The 2,500-nt window shown below is 43.6% G+C and overlaps 1 protein-coding gene across 19 annotated transcripts in view; it reads right to left on the bottom strand.

Annotated features, from left to right (window-relative positions):
• gramd1bb (GRAM domain containing 1Bb) overlaps positions 1–2,500 on the bottom strand; it is a 186,377-nt gene that overhangs the window by 83,561 nt on the left and 100,316 nt on the right. The window contains exon 1 of one of the 19 annotated variants that reach the window (XM_079678497.1): positions 1,235–2,073. The exons of the other annotated variants lie outside the window; for them this stretch is intronic. Coding sequence (XP_079534623.1) covers positions 1,235–1,257 — 23 coding nt within the window. The 5' untranslated portion in view covers positions 1,258–2,073. Of the gene's footprint in view, positions 1–1,234; positions 2,074–2,500 lie in introns of those variants that run through there. 19 annotated transcript variants of the gene reach the window in all.

A 2,500-nucleotide genomic window follows, 5' to 3' on the forward strand; every position in this document is an offset into this window, starting at 1 on the left:
CTACATACTGATATACACCTGAACAGCAGGAGAGGACTCTTTAAAGTAGAGACACTACATACTGATATACACCTGAACATCAGCAGGAGAGGACTCTTTAAAGTAGAGACACTACATACTGATATACACCTGAACATCAGCAGGAGAGGACTCTTTAAAGAAGAGACACTACATACTGATATACACCTGAACATCAGCAGGAGAGGACTCTTTAAAGAAGAGACACTACATACTGATATACACCTGAACATCAGCAGGAGAGGACTCTTTAAAGTAGTCAGTGAACAGTGTGGAAGAGGAGCAGGGGCAGATGAAGGCTCTTTTCCAGTCGCCACGTGAGAGCCTCTCCTCAGCTGCTCTGTCACACTGAGCCCAGGGGGGAACAGAGCAGGGTCGCGCACACACACACACACACACACACACACACACACACACACACACACACACACACACACACACACACACACACACACACACACACACACACACACACACACACACACACACACACACACACACACACACACACACACACACACACACACACACACACACACACACACACACAGCTTAGCAGCATCCTGATGTAGCCCTCATCACACTGGAGCATTTCATCGGGGGATTTATATAACAATATAGAAATGCATGGCTAACGTTGGATAAAGATCATGTTGCATCGTGCCTCATGGAGAGAGAGACATGTCAACAAAGAAGTACCAGATGCTTTACTAGATGAGATGAGAAATACTAGAATACTATGGTCTGAAAATACTCCACTACATTATTAGAAGTAGCATTAAATGGAAATACTCAAAGTGCAAATATGTCAAAAAAGGCACAATACTTCAGAGTAAAATTACTACATGTCAATACCAGCAGAACACAGAATTACACAACACACACACACACACACACACACACACACACACACACACACACACACACACACACACACACACACACACACACACACTTGAATACAAGTACAAATACTATGGTCTGGAAATACTTCCATAAACATTAGTAGATGTATAAGTATACTAGCACTAAATTGGAAATGCTCAAAGTACAAGTATGTCAACAAAAGTACAATACTTCAGAGTATTTAAATTACTGCATGTCAATACCAGCACGACACACACACACACACACACACACACACACACACACACACACACACACACACACACACACACACACACACACACACACACACACACACACACACTCTTACCAGGCGAGCTTGAAGCCTTTCATGAGTACAGAGAGGAGTGTGTATGTGTGTGTTCACACCGCCACCGCATGCTGCCTGACAGCGCGCGCCAAACCCTCCGCTCCCATGCACAGCGCGCGCACAGGTGGATGTTTTGGGGAGGGGAGCAGAGTCTGGAAGAAAAGGTTGGTCCTTAGCTGCTACATCCCTGCTGTAATGGAGCTGCCGCAGTGTGAGGCGCTGCCAGAAACATCCAGCGGATCTCCAGATTGAGGAGGAGGAGGAAGAGGAAGAGGACGGAGAGGAGGAAGAGGAGGAGGAGGTGTCGCAAACCTCAGGTATTAGCCTCCATGGTGCTCTCTATCGGAGCCTTTCTCCACACGGTGCTCCGTCAGGCTCTGCGGAGGAAAGCTGCACTTGCTGTGCGCACAGTACGCAGGCGCAGAAGCTCTCTCCTCCCCCTCCCCTCCTGCTCTGAGACCTCTTCCCTAGATGGCTGTGTTTCTCCCTTTCTCTGCAGGATCAACTGACCCGAACACCCCCTGTGCAGTTTGTAACTCAGTGCATTTACACAAGTACTCCTCTCAGGATGTATGTTGTACATTGTGTAATTTTTATAATTGTTTTATGCTTCTTAGTTAACATGAAGCTGTCTTTGGCTCTTTTTCTGTTGTAACTTTCCCCTCTGTGGGACGAATGAAGGGATTCTGATTCTGAAGTGATACTGTGATTCTTTTAATTTCCTTGAGCATTTTCATTTTATGATATTTAGTACTTCTACTCCTCAACAGTTCAGAGGTACATGGTGTACTTTTCCTCCACTACATGTATTTTATCCCTTTAGTTACTTCACAGATGTGGATGAATGTTGTGAAATATAATCAAGTGTTAAATCAGACTTTAGTTCCACCTGGAGTAAATCCACAAGCTACCCTGCAGTATACAAAGTCATTCAAACTAGCTGCACCTTTACCAGCTTTGAGAACACTTTCATGATCAATCATTATAAAACATATCATATATATTATTCTGAAATGGACCAATCTGCACAATGACTACTTTTACTGTCGCTACTTTTACTATATATTGATGATAATACTTTTCTACTTTCACTTGAGGAACATTTTGAATGCAGGAATTTTACTGTAACAGAGTATTCCTACACTCTGGTACTTCTACTTTTACTCAAGTACAAGACCTGAGTACTTCTACTTTTACTCAAGTACAAGATCTGAGTACTTCTACTTTTACTCAAGTACAAGATCTGAGTACTTCTACTTTTACTCA

Source organism: Notothenia rossii (genome assembly GCF_949606895.1).
Source record: "Notothenia rossii genome assembly, chromosome: 4".
NCBI classification, from domain to species: Eukaryota; Metazoa; Chordata; class Actinopteri; order Perciformes; family Nototheniidae; genus Notothenia; species Notothenia rossii.